We start from the raw sequence: 22,924 nt of genomic DNA, 5'->3' as shown, positions 1-22,924 counted from the left end.
ACAATCAGAAAAACCAATTTGTTTAAAAATTTCCCAGAACCTACATTGAAGTATAAATTAATGGCCCGTATGTAAGGATGTTCCTCCGTTTCTTGGGCATATACCGCCGGTGCTAGGGCCTGCATCATTATCACCTTTTTATTGTATTCCGGCCTCATGGAACACATAACAAAGAACGCCGTGCAACCCTGTCGAAGAAATATTTTTTACTATGAACTGCTTGAAAAACTTTCTAGATATTACCTGTGAATGTCCCGCATATTGAAGTCGCTTAAAACCGGTTGTCTTTAAGACATAATCGATCATAGCTGGCAAATCGTATATTCCAATTTCATGCCAACTGAATTCCCAAAACTTTTTACCATCTGGATCTAAAGTGGTGTGATTGCGAGAATAACGATTTCCACGAGCATTACCCAGCCACACATCGTAGTTGTTATCGGCGAGTAAATAGGCTGAAAGGAGAAAGAAAAAAGAAATTTAATTTCGAAGCGCAAAATACCTGGCCAGGAAATTGAACTACAAATCTAACATTTTAGAAAGAACAAGAAAGGCAGCTCTTGTCCTAAACACCTTCAAAAGAGCCATTGGAAGAAGTTGGGGAGAGTTGAAAAGAGGGTGCGGATATTAATCCGCCTCATGGCGTTAAGGACATACACCTGAGCCAGTAATCGGATTATTGTGCGCTCTAAATACTACAAAAGTTAACAAGAAAAAGAAAATTCTGAGCTCTTTACAAAATCCCTAATTGTTTTCAATGCCACGCCCTTAAGTTGGTTCATGTCTGGTATTGTGTTCCCCACCTAAGTGCCGGTATCTGTTAGTCGCGAAAGCCGGGCAATGACATAGGAAATGCTCCAACGTCTCCTCATCTTCCCCGCATGCCATACACATGTAATCACTTGCAGCACCGATTTTACATAAGTGAACACGTAGTCCTAGCTATACTGACCTTCTTCTTGCTTCCTATCGGTAATAGCCTCGTCCTTACATGTAAGGACGATCCGCTTCCTCCTCACACGATCCGGATCACCTCATAGGATTTTTGCCGTCCTACCGACTGTTTCTGGAGGTCACCATAGCGCAGCGGTTAGCATGTACGCTTATGACAATGAAGGCCTGGGTTCGAATCCTGGTGGGAACATCAGAAAAATTTTCAGCGGTGCTTATCCCCTCCTAATGCTGGCGACATTTGTGAGGTACTTTATCATGTAAAAACATCTCCCCAAAAGTGGTGTCGCTCTGCGTCACGCTGTTCGGAAAAGGAGGTCCCTTATCATTGAGCTTAAAATTGAATCGGACAGCACTCATCGATATGTGAGAAGTTTGCCCCAGTTCCTTAATGGAATGTTCATGGGCAAATTTGGATTTTACCGACTGTTTTGCTATTCCACAGTTTTACATGCGCGTTTTTCGCCCACAACCTTAAAACGGACTGCGTCGACCCGAAAGGTTTCGGATTAATCATGTTTTTTGACTGCAGTTCTCTGACCGTCACCGCCAGATCGTCTGCCTTTTTATCCCCCCTTACTCCGTTATGGCCCGGCACCCAAACGATGCTGATTGTGCCATCCTCAGAGAAGAAGTTAATCTCCTTCTAACACTACAACATTTTTCGTGATCTTTGCATCCTAGTTATTATTGCCCTTATAGCCATTTTACTGTCGGTAAAGATGTTCACACTCGACGTCCTCGTATTAGCACCACACACCTCACGCATTCCGTGATCGCCTGCCCTTCGCCTGCAGAACCGTGTTATGGTCAGGCAGTCTAAAACAGATCTCAGTCCCTGGGTTCTCAATGTAGACCCCAGGCCTACTCTGTCCTCTAGCTTTGATCCATCCGTGTAACATGATCGTCCAGATGGCAATACTAGGGTTCTGTCAATCTAAAACTGTGCCGCTGGCAGCAGTGCCCCGCACTCGACCTCAAGTGTCGTCCCAGGTACCCGATCGGAAATCTCTTCCACTCCTTCTAGATTTCCTACCGTCGCCTCGATTATACCACGATGGAACGAGCTGCTCCTATCCACAATCCATTCTCTCATCGGCTAAAGTCTCTTAGCCGCAGTGGCTACCTCACACTTAATCTGTATGTAAATGGTTGGGATTTTTAGAATAGTCTCCAGTCCTCTGGTGGACTCCACCTATGCCGAGGCAACATGGTCCTTATGTTGCACTTTTTCTCCATAGCAGTCCACCTAACTACTGAGGCGTAAGTAAGTATTGGTCTTATCACTATCCTATAAAGCCAGTGCACTATCCTCGGATTTAGATACCATTTCGAGCCTACGGCCCGTCTACATAGTGCCCAATATCTGTGAGCCTTTTCAGTACGCTCCTGAATGCGACACTTCCAATTAAGGTTTCTATCCAAGATCACTCCTAATTATTTGACTTTGCCAGATATCGAAATTATTCTATTGAGGAAACGTGGTGCGTCAAATTTGCCTACTTTCGCCTTCCTTGTGAACAGGCAGATTTCAGTCTTCTCTGGGGTAACATTGAGACCCCTACGTCTAGCCCTGTCATATGCCATATGTAAGACCCTTTTGGCCCTTCTGCATAGGTGGTTCGGATCCTTACCCCTTAAAAGTATTATAACATCGTCTGCATGGTGGACGGTTTCAAGTCCCTCCTCAGTCAGCATCCGTAATAGGTCATTTATGGTGGTCACCTATAAATGACCTATTACCTATAGGGTAATAGGTGGCGATAAAATGCCTCTCTATGGCGTGCCTTGTGCCACTTTCTCCCTTATATTTATGCCATGAGACACACAATTTATCCACCTGTTCCTTAGCATATGGTTTATCCAGTCTCTAAGGACTGGGCTCACCCGGTATTAGTCTATGCATTGGATTAGTGTATCTGTCCGCACATTGATAAAGGCCCCCTCGATGTCAATTCATACCGTAGGGTGTAGGTTTGGCATTGAAGGATTCAAAAGCCCCAACATGTCCTCCGTTGTCTCTGCTCTCACTCCCATTTGGTCTACCAAAGTTTTAGTTTGGACATGGGTTTTTGAGAGATACTTTTTTATCTTGGCGGCCTCATTAACGCTATCAGCCTGTTCACAGAAAATCTTCCAGGAGGCACGTTTTGCTGCTTTGGTAATCTTATTGTAGTCCTTGAGCCGTGTGTTATACACATCCCAATAAACTTCTGCTTTTTTGCGACGTGCTTGGTTAAAAGCCTTCGGACCTCCTTCCCAATATTGCAAATCTCCCCCGTTCATCCAGGGTTTATCTTTTGCTGATTTCCTTTCCCGAAGAGTACAACTATCTTCGAACGACCCCACCAGTGCAGTCGTAATCCTATGACATTTTCGTCCATCTCTTCTATGCTTGGACAATCTAAATTATCTTGCCCAAGTCTTCTTCTGAGTAGCCTTCAGAATTTTGTTGTTGTTATTCAACTTATTCCGGAAGCTTATCGGATTCGGCGCTAGCTGCTATTCAAAACCTAATTTAGCGATGGTCAGCGATAGAATGTTCCATGGAGAACCTCCAGTCCTGAACTTCATCGATTAGATTTTCCGAACATATCGTCACATCTAATACCTGCCGTTGCAGCGGCAGATAAAGTGATACCAGGTATACTCCACCGTCTCCCTGTCTCACCACTGTTGCATCCGACGTTGACAACTCTGGGGAAAATATATAATTTAAATTTTTATGACAAATAACGCAGGTCCTCGGCCGAGTACCAGTGTTGGGATAAAATAATTGGTAGTTGATATGGTTTAGTCCAGAAACTTTGTTCCGGGTCGTCCATGACTCCAGAATTAATGCAATATAAATCTTGCCCTTGCTGACGTTCTCCATCAGAGCGTGTGTTGCTGTCTCGCTCAGGTGGAGGTGTGTGTCCTCTAGTAAATGTGCTTCTTGGGAATGGGAGATGATCTCATCGCCCGCTCCCTGCTCGTTAGGCTGATTTGACTTTCCTGTCACTTCACTGCCTGATGTTAGGCAGTGCAGTCAGGAAAGGCTCTTTGCCTATCCTCGTTTTCCAAATCTTTATAAAGTCGGTAATGGTTCCATCATCGGGTTTCTGTTCGTTAGGCTGTATTGTGTTTCCCGTGCCTGTACTGCCTGTTATTTCAATACCAGGATCTTTGCACATCTTAGTCTTCCAAATCTTAAGTAAATGGGTTTCTTGGGAATAAGTGATGGTCTCATCGTAGACCCCCAATTGGTTAGGCTGTATTGAAACACCTGTCGCTGCGCTTCCTGATGTTTCAATATGAGGATCTTTACCTATCCTAGTCTTCCGAATCTTGAAGTCGGTGATGTGTTCGTCGTCGTTTCCTTGTTCGTTAGGCTGTGTTGGGTCTCTCGCCACTGCGCTGCTTATCCTAGTCTTCCCAATATTAAGAGAGACGGTGATTGTCTCGTCGTCAGCCCCCTGTATGTTGGGCGGTATTGAGTCACCTGTCACTGCACGGCCTGATGTCTCAATAGAGGATTTTTGCCTATTCTAGTTTTCCCAATCATAAGCAAGTAAAACCGTGCTAAATCTAGACGGGCCGAATTCTGTATACCATCTACAATGGATCCCATTTGTTGAGTTCTTTTCTTCGTATCTCTTTTTAGACCAACAAAGGATGATATAAAATATGTGTTTTGCTAATGGAGCTATAACGCGTTATGGATCGATTCGGATCATAATCGAATTTAATGTTGGAGACCATAGTAGAAGTCATTGTGTAAAATTCAGCCAATTCGAATAAGAATTGCGTCCTTAGGGGCTCAAGAAGTAACACAGGGAGATCTGTTTACATAGGAGCTGTATCAGGCTATAGACTGAATCAGACCAGATTCGACACGTTTGTTGAAGGTCATGGAAGAAGCCGTTATACAAAATTTCAACCAAATCGGATAATAATTGCGCCCTCTAGAGGCTGAAGAAGTCATGAATCCCGATCGGTTTATATGGCAGCTATATCAGGTTATGGATCGAGTTTAACCGTATTTGGGACAGTTATTAGAAGTAATAACAAAATACGTTATGCAAATTTTCAGCCAAATCGGATATTAATTACGCCCTCTTGCGGCTCAAGAAGTTAAGACCACAGATCAGTTTATATGACAGCTATATCAGGTTGTGGACTGATTACAACTATACTTAGCGCAGTTGTTGGAATCCAAAACAAAACACCTCGTGCAAAATTTCCGGCAAATCGAATAAGAAATGTGCCCTCTAGTGGCTCAAGAAGAAAAAAATCAAGATTGGTTAATATGGCAGCTATATAAGGTAATGAATCAATTTCAATTGTACTTAGTACCGTAGTTGAAAGTCGTAACGAAACACGTCGTGCAAATCTTCAGACAAATCGGATAAGAACTGCGCCCTCTAGTGGCTCAAGAAGTCAAGATCCAAGATCCGGTTTATATGGCAGCTATATCAAAATATCGACCTATATGGCTCATTTACAATCCCAACCCACCTACATTAATAACAAGTATTTGTGCAAAATTTCACGGGACTAGCTTTACTCCTTCGAAAATAAGCGTGCTTGTGACAGACAGAGGGACGCACACGGCTAGATCGACTTAAAATGTCATGACAATCAAGAATATTTACACTTTGTAGGGTCTTAGACGAATATTTCTAGGAGTGTCAATTAGAGTGACGAAATTAGTATCCCCCCCATCCTATGGTGGAGGGTATAAAAAGACAGCATTGCTCTCGTAGTACATCTTAGCCAAACTTTTCACGGAGACTTAATCAATGCCAACCACAAGGAGAGTTCCTTCCTCTTTCTCCTAGCCTCTATACTCGCAGTTCATCACTTGTATGGGTGGACACTCTACAGAGTTCCACACATGTTGGAAAATTCGCTCGTTAACCAGATCCTCCACTTGGGACCAATGATCTGGTGGAATCCTACCGGATGTACTGTCGATATTGATGACTTTATAAGTCAGCTCATCTCTGTTGTGCTTCTTTGCCACTCAGGCGTAAGAGGGCAACTCCTTACCGTTCTGAGCGACCATCATTCCCTTCCGTGATGTCTATAGTGTCGTTTTGCTCCATTCTTCCTTCATTCCTGTTCCGAATTTGTTTCCCTCCGCAGGAAACTGTCTGGAGACTCCACTGGAGGCCGGGGGCTGGCTTGGTCTTCCCAGAGTACTTGAAAGCGTGTAGCTCTTTTTATACCCTCCACCATAGGATGGGGGTATACTAATTTCGTCATTCTGTTTGTAACTACTCGAAATATTCGTCTGAGACCCCATAAAGTATATATATTCTTGATCGTCGCGACATTTCATGTCGATCTAGCCATGTCCGTCCGTCCGTCCGTCTGTCGAAAGCACGCTAACTTCCGAAGGAGTAAAGCTAGCCGCTTGAAATTTTGCACAAATACTTTTTATTAGTGTAGGTCGGTTGGTATTGCAAATGGGTCATATCGGTCCATGTTTTGATATAGCTGCCATATAAATCGATCTTGGGTCTTGACTTCCTCAGCCTCTAGAGGGCGCAATTCTCATCCGATTTGACTGAAATTTTGCACATAGTGTTTTAGTATCACATCTAACAACTGTGCTAAGTATGGTTCGAATCGATTCATAACCTGATATAGCCGTCATATAAACCGATCTTGGGTCTTGACTTCTTGAGCCTCTAAAGGGCGCAATTCTCATCCAATTTGACTGAAATTTTGCACATAGTGTTTTAGTATCACATCTAACTACTGTGTTAAGTATGGTTCAAATCGGTCCATAACCTGGTATAGCTGCCATATAAACCGATCTTGGGTCTTGACTTCTTGAGCCTGTAGAGAGCGCAATTCTTACCCGATTGGAATGAAATTTTGCACGACGTGTTTTGTTATGATATCCAACAACTGTGCTAAGTATGATTCAATTCGGTTCATAACCTGATATAGCTGCCATATAAACCGAACTGGGATCTTGACCTCTTGAGCCTCTGGAGGTCGCAATTATTATCCGATTTGTCTGAAATTTTGTACAACGGATCCTCTCATGACCATCAACATACGTGTTTATTATGGTCTGAATCGGTCGATAGCCCGATGCAGCTCCCATATAAATCGATCTCTCTATTTAACTTCTTGAGCCCCCAAAGGGCGCAATTCTTATTCGAATTGGCTGACATTTTACACAGGTCTCCAACAAATAATTTAATAGTGGTCTAAACCGGATCATATCTTGATATCGCTCTAATAGCAGAGCAAATCTTTCCTTATATCATTTTTTGCCTAAGAAGAGATGTTGGGAAAAGGACTTGAAAAATGCGCTCCATGGTGGAGGGTATATAAGATTCGGCCCGGCCGAACTTAGCACGCTTTTACTTGTTCTTCTTTAGCATCTTGGCAGTGTTATGCTCTTCGACATATCTAATTCTCTTTCCAGCTTCCGTAGAAGTGCCTGGAATGTCAGTTCTATCCCTTCTAGCATCCTGCGCCTTCGCCCGAATTCGCTGCCGGTGCACCGCATCGCTTTCTCAGTCTGCTTGTGAGCTTAGCAAAGCCATCGCTTACTTCTGCTGTCATCCCGCTGCCCTCATCTCTCGATTCGGCTGCGATGGCTGTTTCGTTGACACTGTCGCTGTCGGGTGAATCGGAAACATCACCTTTATTTAAACGCTGGGGATGAACTGTGCATCCCTCTGGTTTATCTGTCTCTTTCTCATTTGTTAGTCTGACGACTGGTTGTGTGCTTGAAGTATTACTCTCGACTGCAGGTATTAAGGCACCCACACCTATAGGAGGGGAGGATAACATGCTGCGGTCTGATGCCACCACCGCAGCTGTTTTGGTCTTTGGAGTTCATTTTGAGCCTACTCCTGAAAAGCTTTAAAATTTTTCCTAATAGGTAACAAATCCGGAATACGGATTTTTTTTCTTCGAGGAGCAAAATGAAATCTCGTCCCCTCCACTCAACGGTTACTCTGAGTCAATACGAAATAATTTCTTACCTATTTTCGTCCCTGCGAAATATTTCGAAATTAAATTGCAAATATTTTCATGGGAAATGTGCAGCCTGTCAGTCCTGTGGCTCCTATTAAATTGAACCCACATAATGGTTTGGCCATTTTAAATCCATTTAAGGTGCAGTGCGTGCTTGTACCTGGATTATTAATATTCCAACTCATTCACAACAATGTGAAATCAAGTTAATAGCAATTTCCTGATAATGATATATTGACGAATTAAAGTACGGCAATGCAAAAGGATCTGCCGTTTGTGTCTCACCCACAGGGTGTGTTCAGTTAAGTCTGGCACAACTTTCATTTAATTAAAAGCCATCAACTACACTGCAAGCATAGTTTTAATCCTGGCCATTTGCTGCAAAGAGCAGCATCCTTGTTTATCCTTGTTTTTCGCCTTTCATTGGGTTTCGTTTCCATTTTGCGTGGAAGTAATTAATCTATGTTTATCTTAGGAATTACTCAACATCAAATTACAAAATGATTCTGAACGGTGAACACAAGCATGGGAGGTTTTCTTGCCGGGTCTGGCATTTGTAGGATGTACATCAGCTGTAGTTTGTTGAAGAATGTGATGCGGCTTTGCTGCCGCCTACAATGTTTGGGGACGGTATTCAAATACAGACACAGATTAAGTGCAGAATATTTGAGCTATGATGTGATGTGAACCCAGTGAAGATTGTGCGGTCATGATTGAGAACTGATCACTTAAGACAATCAAATCACTTAAGACGAAAAATCCTAAAGAATTCTGAACTTTTGTTATATTTAATCAAAATGACTACAGGAATGGTATATGAATATAAAAAGTGAACAAAAATTGTTTTCCGGGGGTTGGAGACTAGAACATTTTGCATAGAACATAGAAAGAACAAGTAAGAGCGTGCTAAGTTCAGCGGGCCGAATCTTATATACATTTCACCTTGGATCGCATTTGTCGAGTTCTTTCCGCGGTATCTTTTTTAAAGCAAATAAGGAATAATGAATAAGAACTGTAATGGTATAGGAGATATATCAAGATATAGTCCGATTCGGACAATAAATGAATTGAATGCTGAACATTGTAGAAGTCATTGTGTAATATTTCAGCCCACTCGTATAAGAATTGCGCCTTGTGTGGGGCTCAAGAAGCAAAATCGGGAGAACGGTTTATAGGGGAGCTGTATCAGGCTACAGATCGATTCAGACCATATTTGACACGTACGTTGAAGGTCGTGGAAGAAGTCGTTGTACAAAGTTTCTGCCAAATCGGATGAGATTTGCGCCCTCTAGAGGTTGAAGAAGTAAAGATCCCAGATCGGTTTATATGGCAGCTATATCAAACTATGGTCCGATTTGAACCATATTTGACACAGTTGTTGGAAGTCATAACCAAGCATTTCATGCTAATTTTCAGCCAAATCGAATATGAATTGCGGGCTCTTGAGACTCAAGAAATCAAGACCCCAGATCGGTTTATATGACAGCTATACCAGGTTATGAACCGATTTCAACCATACTCAACACAGTTGTTGGAAAGTGTAAAAAAGCACCCCATGCCGAATTTAACCTAATTCGTATAAGAATTGCGCACTCTAGAGGCTCAAGAAGTGAAGATCCCATAATTGCGCCCTCTAGCGGCGCAATTCCTATCCTATTTCCAAGATCGGTTCATAATTGCGCACTCTAGAGGCTCAAGAAGTCAAGATCCCAGATCGGTTGATATGGCAGCTATATCAGGTTATGGACCGCTTTAGACCATACTTAGCACTGTTGTTGGAAGTCAACGTCACACTACAAGCAATATTTCAGCAAAATCGGATTGGAATTGCACCCTCTAGAGGCTCAAGAAGTCAAGACCCCAGATCGGTTTATATGACAGCTATATAAAGTTTAAGACCGATTTCAACCATACTTAGCACAGTTGTTGTGAATAACATAACAAAATATCTCATGGAAAATTTCAGCCAAAATGGATGAAAATTGCGCCCTCTAGAGGCTCAAGAAGTCAAGATCCCAGATCGGTTTATATGGCAGCTACATCGGGTCATATACCGATTTTCGCTATACTAAGCACAGTTGTTGGAAGTCATAACCAAACACTTCATGCAAAATTTCAGCCAAATCGAATAGGAATTGCACACTCTAGAGGCTCAAGAAATCAAGACCCCAGATCGGTTTATATGACAGCTGTATCAGGTTATGGACCGATTTCAACCATACTTAGTACAGTTGTTGGAAGTCATAAAAAAATACGGCATGCCGAATTTTAGCCAAATCGGATCAGAACTGCGCACTCTAGAGGCTCAAGAAGTGAAGATCCCAAAATTGCGCCCTTTAGCGGCGCAATTCCTATCCTATTTCCAAGATCGGTTTATAATTGCGCATTTTAGAGGCTCAAGAAGTCAAGATTCAAAATCGATTTATATGGCAGCTATATTAGGTTATGGACCGATTTAGACCATACTTAGCACAGTTGTTGGAAGTCATAACGGCACACTACATGCAATATTTCAGCAAAATCGGAATGGAATTGCGCCCTCTAGAGGCTCAAGAAGTCAAAACCCCAGATCGGTTTATATGACAGCTATATAAGGTTATAGATCGATTTCAATCATACTTAGCACTGTTGTTGGAAGTCATAACGTCACACTACATGCAATATTTCATCAAAATCGGATTGGAATTGCGCCCTCTAGAGGCTCAAGAAGTCAAGATCCCAGATAGGTTTATATAGCAGCTATATCAGGTTATGAACCGATTTGCGCCATACTAAGCACAGTTGTTGGAAGTCATAACAAAACACTTCATGTAAACTTCAGCCAAATCGGATGATAATTGCGCCCTCTAAAAGCTGAAGAATTCAAGACCCAAGATCGGTTTATATGGCAGCTAAATCAGATTATGAACCGATTTGAACTGTACTTAGCATGGTTGCTGGAAGTGATACCAAAACACCACGTGCAAAAGTTCAGTCAAATCGGATGAGAACTGCGCCCTCTAGCGGCTCAAGAAGTCAAGACCCAAGATGGGTTTATATGGCAGCTATATCAAAACATGGTCCGATTTGGCCCATTAACAATTTCAACCGACCTACACTAATGAAAGGAATTTGTGCAAAATTTCAAGCGCCTAGCTTTACTCCTTCGAATATCAGCGTGCTTTCGTTAGACTGACGGACGGATGGTCAGACGGACGGACGGACATGGCTAGATCGACTTAAAATGTCATGACGATCAAGAAGGTGTTACAAACAGAATAACGAAATTAGTATACCCCCATCCTATGGTGGAGGGTATCAAAATTGTCCAAGCGAATTGCAACCTCTGATATGGCCTTAAGGTTTCGGGCACATGATAGCATGAAAGTTTCGGTTGATATGACTTCTGCATCTCTAATCATATAGCCATAGGTAAGTCTCGTCATAACATCAGGCGTGAATATCAGAAAATTTTTCAGCGGTGGCCATACCCTCACTAAAGCTGGCAACATTTGTGAGGCATCCTGCCATGTTAAAACTTCTCTACCAAGTAGCTTGTGGCAAGCCCTTTCGACTCGGCAAAAAAAGGAGGCCCCTTATCATTGAGCTTAAATGGGACTACACTCATTGATATAAGAGAAGTATCCCCTGTTCCTAAATCATGGAAAATCAAGTACAAGTCTCGTCATAAGCGAAGCGAAAAAATCTTTCACAAATAAAAATGTTTTCTTCAATATTTCAAAGGATACTATATTCGTTGTTGGGTTATATCTCAACCTTATTGGTCCATAATTCCTTTAAACTTCATTTCTCATTCGCTCTTTTACTTAAATTAACTGCAAAATAATGAAAAGAAAAAAAAAAATACGAAGAATACTTACCCAGACTTACATTGGGACCCATTATAACATAACCCGCCGAGCTGTCAACAAGACCATGCTGCAAAAAGAATGGCTGGGCACCTTGTTTGCCCCGTATGCGATGCATTGTCAGGATATAACCATCTTCGGTGGTGACTTGATGCACTTCGGCAGGATACCCATATTTAGCAATTAATTTATCCTGTTTTTTGTTGTTGTTGTTGTTTTCGTTGTCATTTGTAGCAAAGGCAATGACATCGCAGGGAATAGTAAATCACAGCATGAAAAGCAAATGAGTAGAATGGGAAAAGGACCCTCAATGCAAATATGAAGCGATAGTGAGGAACAGGGGGAGAGAGTGAGAAGAGAGAAGAGAGAGAAAAGAAAATATTTAAATAAGTCAAGTGAATGGTGATGCATAACTGAGTGATTGACTATGGTAGGTAGTGATGATGGTGGGTGATGTGATGTGATGCGATGATGGTCGCCAGTCTGTCGGTCGTCCTGCCATCTTCCTCTACATCCATGTGAGAAAGCAAGATAGCGTGTGAGAGTTTTGTCTGCGTCGAAGGAAATGTTGCAAAAGTGCTGATTGTGTTTTTCACTTGCCAGAGCCTCAATTCAATTTGGTTAGAATGTGGAAGAAGTTCTTTAATTACATAAAACTCAGCCATATAATAAATGTTGATGAATGCGAATTAAGCATTTTGTGGTTTGTATTCACAGCATCGTGGTTATGTTTCAATTTAAATTTTACAAATTTTAAAGGAAATATTGCCAGACTTGGAGTTATTTTCAAGGTTTTTTCAAATACATGGCCAATAGAAGAAAACCTAAAGTCTACGGCCCCATTAAGAATGTCCAAATGTGCCGAGTAAAAAGTTCACAAACAGAAGAAAATGTAAACAAAAGGAAAAGTTGGAAAGTTAGAAAAGTCATACGTCGCCTATATTCTCCATCAACGCTAACTGCTCCATATATTTTACGAAGAATCTTTCTCTCAAATACTCCAATCACTGCCTCATCTGCTTTCACAAGTTCCCATGCCTCAGAACAAATAACAACACGGGTATTATCAGTGTCTTGTATAGTGTAATCTTCGTTTGTCGAGAGGTGGCCTTGTTTCTAAACTGCTTACTTAGTCCAAAGTAGCATCTGTTTGTCAGTATTATTCTTCGCTTTACATCAAAGCTGTTGTCATTCGTTTCGGTTACGGCGGTGCCGAGGTAGATAAAGTTACTGACTATCTCAAAGTTGTGGTTCCCAACTTTCTCCATTTTCTTTATCTGTTCGGTTGTGCAAGTCTTTTTGGGAGTTGCCATACCCATCTTCACTGACTCTCTTTCGATTCTTTCAATGGCTGCAGTAACTACTTCCAGTGACCGACCTATGATGTCGATGTGGTCGGCATAGGCGATTAGCTTGTGTTCTCTTAAGGTTAGTGTGCCATATCTATTCACATCTGCATCGCGTATAATCTTCTCCAGCAGGATATTAAAGAGATCACACGATAGGCTGTCTCCTTGTCTAAAACCTCGTTTGGTATTAAATGGCTCGGAGAGATTCTTTCCTATTCTTACTGAGGAACCCGTATCAGCAAGTGTCATCCTGCAGAGTCTTATTAATTTTGCAGGGATACCAAACTTAGACATGGCTTGAAATACCTTAGAACATAAAGGAGCATCGAAAGCGGTTTTGTAGTCAACAAAGAGATGGTAGGTGTTGATTTGTCATTCTTGAGGATTTGGCGCAGTGTGAATATCTGGTCCAGGGTGGATTTACCAGGTCTAAAGCCGCATTGATAGGGCCCAATTACCTCATTGACTTTAGGTTTTAATCTTTCACGCAGAACGCTCGAGAGTATCTTGTATGCGATGGGCAGGAGACTTATTCCTCTGTAGTTGGCACATTCCGTCTTGTCTCCTTTCTTGTGTATGGGACATAGAATGCTGAGGTTCCGATCATCGGACGTGCGTTCTTCTAGCCAGATTGCGCAGATAAACTGATGCATACGTCTAATCAGCGTGTCGCCTCCGGTCTTAAATAGTTCAACGGGTAACCCGTCGGCTCCCCGCATACCTTGTTTTTCTTCAGTCGTGTCACTGCTACTTAGACCTCATGTTGAGTAGGAGGTAAACATTCTATACCATCATCATTGATGGGTCGTGCGGTATTCTCTTCGCCGCCAGTGTCCGATCTAGCAGTTGCATAAAATGTTCTTTTCATATCGTCAGCATGTTTACCAGATTACCTTCTTTGTCATTGCAGGAGAATGTGCCTGCACCAAAGCCATCGATTTGATGTTTAATTCTTTGGTAGAATTTCCGGACTTCATTCTGACTCCTGTACATTTCAATTCGCTCACACTTACGTCTTTCCAATTTCCTTTTTCTTTCTGCGGAATAGACGTTTTTTTTCTCTCTCCTTTTCTCGCGATAACTCTCCTTCATCTGGCGCATTGCTACTGATTGCAGGGTTGTTCTATATGCCGCATTTTTGGCTTCAGTAACATCTCGTCACTCTTGGTCGTACCATGGGTTTCTTGGAGGAGGCTTCCGGTACCCAAGTACGGATTTCGCGGCATTTTCCATGGAGTGGGCAATAGTTTGCCACTGCGCCATTATATCATCGGAACAAGGAGTGTTTTCATCAAGCAGTTGGGTCAGTGGAGTGGAGTATGCCGCTGCCTTCTGCTGTGTTTGCAGCTTTTCAGTGTCGAACTTCCGTGCAGTTTCGCCATGTTCAAACGGATGCGAACCTTTGCTGCAACAAGGTAATTATCCGAATCTATATTCGCTCCACGGATCGATCGTACATCTATACGCTGGATGAATGCCTTCCATCTATCACAACGTGGTCAATTTGGTTCCTCGTATTCTATCTTTGCATTAAAATCTCCCAGAACTATTTGATTATCATGGGCGGGGCAGCGGTCATATCCTCTCTCTAGGCCCTCGTAGAAAATATCCTTTGTCTGTTCGTCCTTGTCTTCCTACGAGTCATGGGCACAAACAATGCTGATGTTGAAGAATTTGGCTTTTATGTGGATTGGGGCTATCCTCTCATCCACCGGAGTAAACCTGGAGACAATGTGTTTCAGTCTCCGACTAACCACAAACCCACAGCCAAATTCATGCCTCGTGTTATGGCAGCTATAGTATAGTTCGCCATCGTTTGGTTTTGTAGTGACGCCATTTCTAGCCCATCGCACTTCTTGTAAGGCAGTAACATCTGCCTTGTACTTCTCTAATACATCCGCCACCGCGTATACTGCACTTTCACTATAAAGGTTGCGGACATTCCAGTCGCAGATCCGAAAATCATGGTCCTTCTTTCGTTTGCGTGTTTTGTCAACATAGGGGGTCTGTTTTTTCAATTCCTTTGTTTCTCATAGTAGTTCTCATGGTTTTCCGGGGGCGGGTTACTGGCCCAGCGCCCCAACCGCATGGGTTTTGTGGGATTGCACATGTATCCCTCGGTGTGGCTAGCCGCTTGCTCCAAGGTCCGATAAATATCTATGGGGGAATTCAGATCGTGAGAAGACCAGGCTATTACTGAAAGGAAGCAAGAAGGAGGTCAGTATAGCTATTGGTATCATGACACGACACATAGGACTACGAGCTCACTTATCTAACATCGGTATGGCAAGTGATAGCATGCGGGGAAGATGATGAGACGTTGGAGCATTTCCTATGTCATTGCCCGGCTTTCGCGTCTAACAGATACCGGCACTTAAGTGGGGACACAATATCAGACATGAACCAAATTAGGGGAGTGGCATTAAAAATAATTAAGGATTTTGCAAATAGCACGGAATTCCTAACTTAGATTTTCTTTTTCGCAAATCACTCTACAGTCTTTTAAAATAGAGATATTGAGCTGAAACTTTGCACAGATTCTTTTTTGTCCATAAGCAGGTTGAGTTCAAAGATGATCGATTTAGACCATATTAGTCACGTATGTTGAGGGTCATGAGCGAAGCTGTAGTACAAAATTTCTGCCAAATCGGATGAGAATTGCGCCCCCTATTGGCTCAAGAAGTCAAGATCCAAGATCGGTTTATATGACAGCTATACCAGATTATGAACCGATTTGAATCATACTAAGCACAGTTGCTACCAAAACAATACGTGCAAAATTTCAGTTAAATCGGGCGAGAATTGCGCCCTCTAGAGGCTCAAGAAGTCAAGACCCAAGATCGGTTTATATGGTAGCTATATGAAAACATGGACCGATTTAAACTATACTTAACGATGTTGTTGGAAGTGCTACCAAAACACTACTTGCAAAGTTTCAATAAAATCGGATAAGAATTGCGCCCTCTAGATGCTCAAGAAATCAAGACCCAAGATCGGTTTATATGGCAGCTATATCAAAGCATGGACCGATTTAAATCATACTTTACACTATGTGCAAAATTTGAATAAAATCGGATAAGAATTGCGCCCTCTAGAGGCTCAAGAAATCAAGACCCATGATCGGTTCATATGGCAGCTATATCAAAATATGGACCGATTTGATCCATTTACAATACCAACTGACCTACACTAATAAAAAGGATTTGTGCAAAATTTCAAGCAGCTAGCTTTACTCCTTCGTAAGTTAGCGTGCTTTCGACAGGCAGACCGACGGACGGACATGGCTAGTTCGACTTAGACGCATATTTTGAGGTGTTACAAACACAATTACGAAATAAGTATACCCCCATCCTATGGTGGAGGGTATAAAAATAATCGCACGAAAATGTTCACGATTTAATTCCATTTTTTTGGGCGAGGTGAATCTTTTAAATTACTGTAAACAACACAAATAGCGCTCGTATGTCAAAACGTTCTGAGCACGTATAACCTCAAAAATGTCAAGCTTTACGGTAGAGCCGTCAGTTAGTCGGAAAGGTCAGCAAGCGAAATTTAAGCTAACTCGAAAATAATTGCGCACTGTAGGGGCACAAAAAAATCAACTCGGAGGAGGTAAATTCAACGTCTATCGCTAAAAGTGGGAGTGGCATAGATCATATAAACTACGAATTTTGTCAGCGACGTTTTGATCTGCGAAAAACCCCTCAGATAGGGTTCTCCTCAGTGCGGCTGTGATGCACAAAGAACACAAGCTGTCATTTAGATCTGCCTGAATATTGATCAGTGGGTGGATGTTTGAAGAGCAGTCCACCATACCATTAAACCATATTGTGTATGTATTATAGGTCTGACATTTGCATTATACAATCAATGTATGAAACGCGGGTTAAACCTCTAATGGTTAACAATAGCTCCCTAACAGGTGTTTAGGGCAAGAGTAGCTTTTCGCCCTTTTATTGAAGTTAAATTTTCGGTCAGGAAAAACCGCCAGCCATTTTGCGCTTTCAGTAAAAAGAGCATGCTCTGCTTCAAAGGAGACAGGTACCCCTGTGGCTACGTGGTATCTTTTGCTGAAGATAAATACTTTTGTTGCCACTTTCCTTAGCGCATTTCGAAGTAGTGTGGAAGCCGCTTAATATTGCCCTAAGAGTTTTAAAGTAAGCGAACGTGATAGCCTTTCTCTACTTTCTGCCGGAGATTGCACACACCCATATTCCAAGATAGTGATGGCGATTCACCATATTACAATACCCTGTAGATCGAAGGCCACCGTGGGGCAGAGGTTAGTCTGTCTGTCTTTGACTACAAATGCCAGGGTTCAAACCCCGGCGTGAACTTCAGAAAGTTTTTCAGCGGTGGTTATCCTCTTACATTTGTGAGATATGTTGCCATGTCTATCAAGTGGTAACGCCATGCGGCACGCCATTTGGATTCAGCATAAAAAGAAGGCCACTTGTCATAAGTTAGCCCCTGTTCCTCAGTGGAATGTTCAAGGGCAACATTTACAATTACTTATCATTGAGCTTAAACATTATGCAGACTGCTCTCATTGATATGGGAAAAGTATCCCCTGTTCCCTAATGGAATGTTCATGGAAAATTTAGTTGTTGTATTGGATTGCCCAAAAAGTAATTGCGGATTTTTCATATAGTCGGCGTTGACAAATTTTTTCACAGCCTGTGACTCTGTAATTGCATTCTTTCTTCTGTCAGTTATCAGCTGTTACTTTTAGCTTGCTCATTCCAAGTTTTATTAAAAATGCATTTACTTTCTTTTAAAAAACCGCAATTACTTTTTGGGCAACCCATATATCGAAAGATCATTTGTGTGGCAACTCTGGTTGTCATTTTGCCCAACATGTTTATGGGAGTTCCAGCCGACAGTTGGGCTAATGGCAGATTCCTTTACTCACCACTGTCAAATAAGAGTCCTCCTCTATGCTTTTGCGTTCAGCCTTTTCCTCTGGAGTTTCATCCTCACCGCTGTCATCTTCGTCCTCATCGATGAATTGAGAGTTCGCCAGCCAGAGAGCGATATTAAAAACTGCATAGAACAGAAGCAAGTGTTTGAAATTCCATACTTGAAGTAACAGCATTTGTTGTCAAAAATTCATATAAAACACAATGAACACACACACAAAAATCAAACTTTTTGAAAACTTTTAGAGAAAATAAATAATTTTGGAATTTTTTGTTTTTTATTTTGAAATTTTCGTTTTGTTGTTGATGGTAATGCACTTCCGTTGTTATTTTTTGTTATTTTTTTTTTCTTCTTGTTATGTTAAGGTTGACCCGATACTTAGGCGTTTACGTTGTATTCGATAATAAAAAAAAGTGAAATTATTTAATTTTTGTTTATTTTCTTTCGGCAAGGGACTGAGTGAGTAGTGTGCTTGGCTCATATAATGCTTGTCAATCTGTTGCCGGAGCTCAATGAAGACTAAGCCAGCGAAGTTATTACGTTAAGGCCAAAAATGATCGAATTTTGTGAGGCGCTGTTGGTCAACAACAACAAAAGCGGGTCGGTCGGTCGATCGATGTACTTCGAAGCCAAGTTGGTGCGAGGAGGTGCGTAGCATTTTATGAGCGGCGGACGCAGCAGCAGCAGTCCGACAGACAGACAGACAGCAAGGCGGGCGGCGTTTTGAAGACAACATAAAGATAACAGAAAAGAAATTTATTGTTTTTGTGGATTGCCTTCTTTGTTGTTGGTTTTTTGATTTGTAATTGGACATTGTTTCTGTGAACATCGTGCCAAATTATGTGACGCTCTGGCTTTAGGTGCTAAAACCAATAAATCGATTGAATGAAAAACGTTTAAATTAGCCAGCCATCTTCACACACACACACACACATAACTTGGCCGCGCCATGGCCCAGTCCATGGTGGTGTGTCCCATAAAATTTTGATATTTCGTTATTATTTAAAATATTGCTCGGTCGCAATTTTTTGTGGGGTGTTACCAAATAATTTCACTGATATCTGCTGCTGCGACAGTTGCCGTTGATTGACTGCTTCTGGTTTCTTGTGCCAGCTGAAACTAAAAAAGAAAAAAACCCGCTTGGGTGCATTTCTTTGTTGGCCCTATTTTACAGCCCTCTTCATTTAAGTGCCATTGGCATTTTGTTTGCATTTTTGTGATTTCTTGTCATTATGATTTTAGACAGTGTTTATGGTCGTTGACAGAAATTTGCGTTGGCATCTGTATTACGACCGAAACAGCTGATCAATAAAATTTGTTTATTATTATTTGAAGTTTTTGAACTATTTTGTCTCAATGGTGCCAAATGGTAGAGAGTTCATTTTAAATTTCTTCCACTCAATTAAAATAGAAAGATCTGGGGTAACGGGAAACGAAGTGTTGTTAACTTGAAGAAATTTTGAACAAAATTCCCATAAAAGTGAAATTTTGACAAAATTTCCCATAGAAGCGATTTTTTTGACAAAATGTACCATTGAAGTGACATTTTTAAAAAATTTTCCGTGCGGAGTTCCATGCTACTTCCTCCATCGAACGCCTCCCCAGGTGGTGGATGGGGGAAATCTGATTAGATATGACGGGTACCGCAGAAGTAAAATATGCGGGGCGAACCAACAAGTCAGCAAAAGCAGGGCGTGTCCCGTTGGCACGGATACGTTGAGTTCGTGTAATAGGAGCGGCAGCCAACGGAGGCCAACAGTGGCGCTCGCAGATCTTCGGAAGATTCACCATCATGAAAGGCCTGGACGGGTCGCTAATAACTCCACCACTAGGCACCGACGCGCTGACCCAATCCGCCATCCATTAAAAAAAATCACGATTACAGAAACATCAACTAGAAATAACGCAACTGACAACCCCCCATGACGTCCTATGGATTCAGAACACGGTTTATGATTGGAACATGGAACATCAGAACCCTCTCAGAGGCATCCAGACTTTACCAAGTCCAGAACGAGATGTTAAACTACAACCTAGACATCCTCGGTTTAAGTGAAGTACGATTACTGAAATCCTGAACTATAGATCTTCAAAGTGGCTACAACTTCATTTTTCCAGGCAATGAAATCCTTCGAATAAATGGGTTCGGTCTTTTACTGTCGCCTAAAGCATAGCGAGCTCTTCTATCAGACAATATTATATCTGAACGCATCATGACGGCAAGATTAAATTCCGCAAAATATCCATTGTACAATGCTACGCCCCTACCATACCCAATGACTACAAAACTAAGGATGAATTCTACTTCCAACTCGACTCAGTGTCACGCTTACTACCAAAAAGAGGCATTAAACTTGTTATGGGAGATTTTAATGCCCATGTGTTCAATAGGTTAGGTTAGGTTGCGTGGGTTGCCCACCAAAGATGAGTTCACTCGGAGGCCAGTTTGGCCCATTGTGGTACTCTAGAAAGTTAGGGAAGAGAAAGATGATGTGAGACCTCGTACTAGAGGAGGATTGGAGAACCCGAGCGGGGGGTAAAGAAACGCTCATACCCACGCAAGCCCGGATATACCTCTAAGTCGGAGCTTATGATATCCCCCCGTCGGAACCATTCTGTTTCTTCAACAAATCTTGGGGCACCTACCAGTGGTACGTTCGCAAATACACCCTGGTCACAGAGAAACGGCTCCCCAGAAGAAGAGCCTACTTTCCTTCACAGACTCGGACAAGAAAACAGCAAGTGCTTCTACAGAAGTCATTGGCGGTATTTCCATGCATCGACCTCTTATCAAACGCCAGCAACTCCCTCGTCCTCCTTCGATCGATGACTGGCCATAGCGCCTTTGTAGTCCGGCAAGCATCCATCGAGTCCTACCTCGCCACCGACGCCACCCTGGCCATCTCCTCTACTGTGTTCAACTGGCACGCAGGCAAGACCAACGACTGGTCCGCCCGGCACATACGAATCCCTCCTGGCGCACTCGTCCGCCCTCTCATTCCCTGAAATCCGCTTATGCCCAGGAATCCATGCCACATCGTGGGCCCGGAGCCCCACGCAATTCGACCTCGACCCTAAGGCCTTGAGCGCCCCCACACTGTCCACATAAATTCTGAGTTTCGAGAGAGGTAAGACCCTTACCAGAATATCTCCTGCGGCCACTGCAATGGCACAGAGCTCTGCCTGAAAGACCGTACACTCGTTCGGCAGTCTCAGAAACAAGCTGTTGAGAGCATTAGAGTAGACCCCCAATCCAGTTCCTGATTCCATCTTGGAGCCATAGGTGTAGATCGCGGTCCCATCCTTCTTAAGTACAGCATTCGCCCTCTATTCGTCCCTCGCAGGAAATCAAATAGCGAATGCCCTCACTCCAGTCGGCACTGGTGCCAGATAGTCGGCGATCCTCCTCAGTCCACCCTCCGCATCCATAACACTCAGAATAGAACTGTGGCCTCCCTCAGCCTAAGCGCGACCCGGCTCTGTTCCGAACATAGGCCTGAATAGGCTGCATATCCAGCATGGCCTCCAGGCCTGCCTGCGGTGCGGATCTCAGAGCCCCTGTGACCCTAACGCAGGCCAGTCTCTGGACCTTCTTGAACTCCCTCGCACGCCTGCTTTTTCCTACGGCAAAACCACCACCAAACCAGTGCTCCATAGGCCAGTATTGGTTTCACGCTGGCCGTATACATCCAATAAATCATCTTTGATGTTACCCCCCACTTCCTACCGTACATCCTCTAGCAGAAGTAAAAAGCGCGCAGTACCTTAAGGCTTCTTTCCTCGGTGTTCCTCTTCCAGGACAGTTTCGAATCAAGGACTGTGCTTAGGTACTTCGCCTCCTTCGACAGCCGCAGGGTGTCACCGACCAAGAACGGGAGTCTGAACTCCGTTATATTATATCTACGCGTGAAGAGCTCCGTCTTTCCTGGGTTGGTCCTCAACCCATTTCTGGTAGCCCATCACTACATTCTCCTCAGTGAACCTTCCATGATCTCGCTGACCGTCGACAGAAACCTGCCTCGGACCAGCAGCACGACGACGTCGTCCGCATCGGTGATAATCCTCGTGCCGTCCCCACTGACGTCCATCAGGACTTCATTTATCACGAGGTTTCAAAGAATTTGCGAGAACACCCCTCTTGTGGGCGTTCCTCTGGTCACCCGCCTTCTGACCACACTATACCCAAGGTTCACACTAATAATCCTTCCATGAAGCATATTATTGGTCCACTGGGAGATTAGGGGATAAATTCTCTGAGGTCCAGTGCGGCGATTATCGATCCTATCTCCACGTTATTGAGAGCTTCCTTAATATCCAAGAATGCCGCCAAAATGTGCTCTTTCTGTCGGAGAGACGTATCGACCTCATGTACGATCTTGTTTTGCCGTTTCCACCGACCTACCTTTGAGTTATGCGTGTTGCGCCCCACTTAAGTTTTGCAGCGTCAGTCCCTCTCTCGCCTTCAGGTCAATCAGTGTTTTCAGCAAAATCAATGACTGAGTAATAGGTCACCCGCCTTCTGACCATACTATCTGCCAGGTTCGCATTAATAATCCAGCCATAAAGCAAATTGTTGGTCCATTGGGAGATTAAGGAGTGAATCTGCGTGCGGTCCAAAGTGGCTACTTTCGCCCGCACTTGACCACACAAAAATAATCTACAATCAATTATGGGAATGAATGAAAGATTGGTTGTTTTGTGCGCAAGAAACCGGCTCTTTATTGAAGGCACAAAATTTCCCCATAAAAATATACACAAATATACTTGGGAATCACCAGATGGAAAACCCCATAATCAAATCGACCACGTACTTGTCAGCAAACTCTTTCTGGGTTCGCTGATGGATGTGAAAACTAGACGAGGAGCCGACAT

At 42.9% G+C, this 22,924-nt stretch overlaps 1 protein-coding gene across 1 annotated transcript in view; it reads right to left on the bottom strand.

Moving 5' to 3' along the window:
* LOC106085798 (lipase 1) overlaps positions 1–22,924 on the bottom strand; it is a 28,327-nt gene extending 5,403 nt beyond the window's left edge. The window contains exons 1-5 of the mRNA XM_059365456.1: positions 22,864–22,924; positions 18,045–18,175; positions 11,796–11,976; positions 244–455; positions 45–188 (exon numbers count right to left, since the gene is read on the bottom strand). Of these exons, the coding sequence (XP_059221439.1) occupies positions 45–188; positions 244–455; positions 11,796–11,976; positions 18,045–18,175; positions 22,864–22,924 (729 nt within the window). The remainder of the gene's footprint in view (positions 1–44; positions 189–243; positions 456–11,795; positions 11,977–18,044; positions 18,176–22,863) is intronic.

Source organism: Stomoxys calcitrans, chromosome 3, assembly GCF_963082655.1.
Source record: "Stomoxys calcitrans chromosome 3, idStoCalc2.1, whole genome shotgun sequence".
In the NCBI taxonomy this organism is placed as follows: Eukaryota; Metazoa; Arthropoda; class Insecta; order Diptera; family Muscidae; genus Stomoxys; species Stomoxys calcitrans.
Note: the sequence above shows the minus strand (reverse complement) of the source record. Positions and strands in the feature narration are given on the sequence as shown.